At 40.1% G+C, this 1,067-nt stretch overlaps 1 protein-coding gene across 1 annotated transcript; it reads left to right on the top strand.

Moving 5' to 3' along the window:
• Nucleotides 1–213: 213 nt before the first annotated feature.
• On the top strand, nucleotides 214–1,050 carry LOC110104908 (the record flags this gene model as incomplete). Its single annotated transcript, XM_020834195.2, has 2 exons — nucleotides 214–529; nucleotides 614–1,050. Coding segments are annotated over 2 exons (753 nt in total), but the record flags the coding sequence as incomplete, so codon positions are not given.
• Nucleotides 1,051–1,067: the final 17 nt, after the last annotated feature.

The raw sequence follows: 1,067 nt of genomic DNA, 5'->3' as shown, positions 1-1,067 counted from the left end.
TTGAATGGAATAGTGATTAAAGAAGGCGCGATACATAATCGCAGGACAACATCTGTTGAAGGAAAGGGTAAAAGCATTTTGATTAAAAATGATGTTGGAAAGGATTATTTCGTTGGAAACATGAATCCAGGAGCTGCTATTACTGAATCGTCTGCATCGGACAATCTGATTCTTTGAGTGAATAACTTTTCTGGTGTTCTTGATACGCTTAAGGGTCGCAAAATTGGTGATGAATTGATATCGGTTGAAGGTCTGAAAGAGAATGTGCAAGTAGAAGAAGGATGTGACGTGGTGGAAAATCTAAAAAACAAGACCAATGAGGTGTCTGAAGCATGGTCGAAGCCCAAGCCAATTAAACTTTCTTTCAATAAGAACATGGTTGAACGATCAGAAGATGGAATTGCTGTGAAGTTAAATTCTGATATGGAATTAAAGAATTCGCAGGTTTTGAAAAATTCTGTAGCGATCAAAGTTTTGGGAAATAATGTGCCTTTCTCGGTGTGTAGTACCGAATTAAGAAAGCAGTGGGGTAAGTTTTGAAGCTTTCATTTAACCTCAATTGGTATGGACTGGATTTTGTGCTCATTTTAATCAAGTGAAGCGGTTGATGAAGTATTGAATGGAGGACCCTGGTACATCAATGGATTCATTGTTGGTATGGATAGGTGGACTGCTGCTTTTGATCCGAACTCACTGAAAGGAATTTCTGCTCCTGTATGGGTTAGATTTCCTTGTCTTCCGTTGTATTGCTGGGACGAAGACCAAATTGCCAGAATTGCATCGTGTTTGGGAACACCAATTTATGTTGATGGAAATACATTCGGCTGGAGCAAAAGGGAATTTGTCCGTGTTTGTGTTAGGATTAATCTGGAGAAGAAGTTGATGAATGGTGTGTGGGTTGATGGATCTGCTGGTCGGTTCTTTCAACGGGTTGAGTACGAGAAGATGGAATTGCTCTGTTACCAGTGTGGTAGAGTTGGCCACAAGAAAGAATTATGCCCCGATAATGTTTTGATTGGCATACAAAATCAGTCACTGAAGGAGAAGGAGGCTGGAATTGAAGTTGG

The sequence above is a fragment of the Dendrobium catenatum genome, unplaced genomic scaffold (genome assembly GCF_001605985.2).
Source record: "Dendrobium catenatum unplaced genomic scaffold, ASM160598v2 original_scaffold_60290, whole genome shotgun sequence".
Classification (NCBI taxonomy): domain Eukaryota; kingdom Viridiplantae; phylum Streptophyta; class Magnoliopsida; order Asparagales; family Orchidaceae; genus Dendrobium; species Dendrobium catenatum.
Note: the sequence above shows the minus strand (reverse complement) of the source record. Positions and strands in the feature narration are given on the sequence as shown.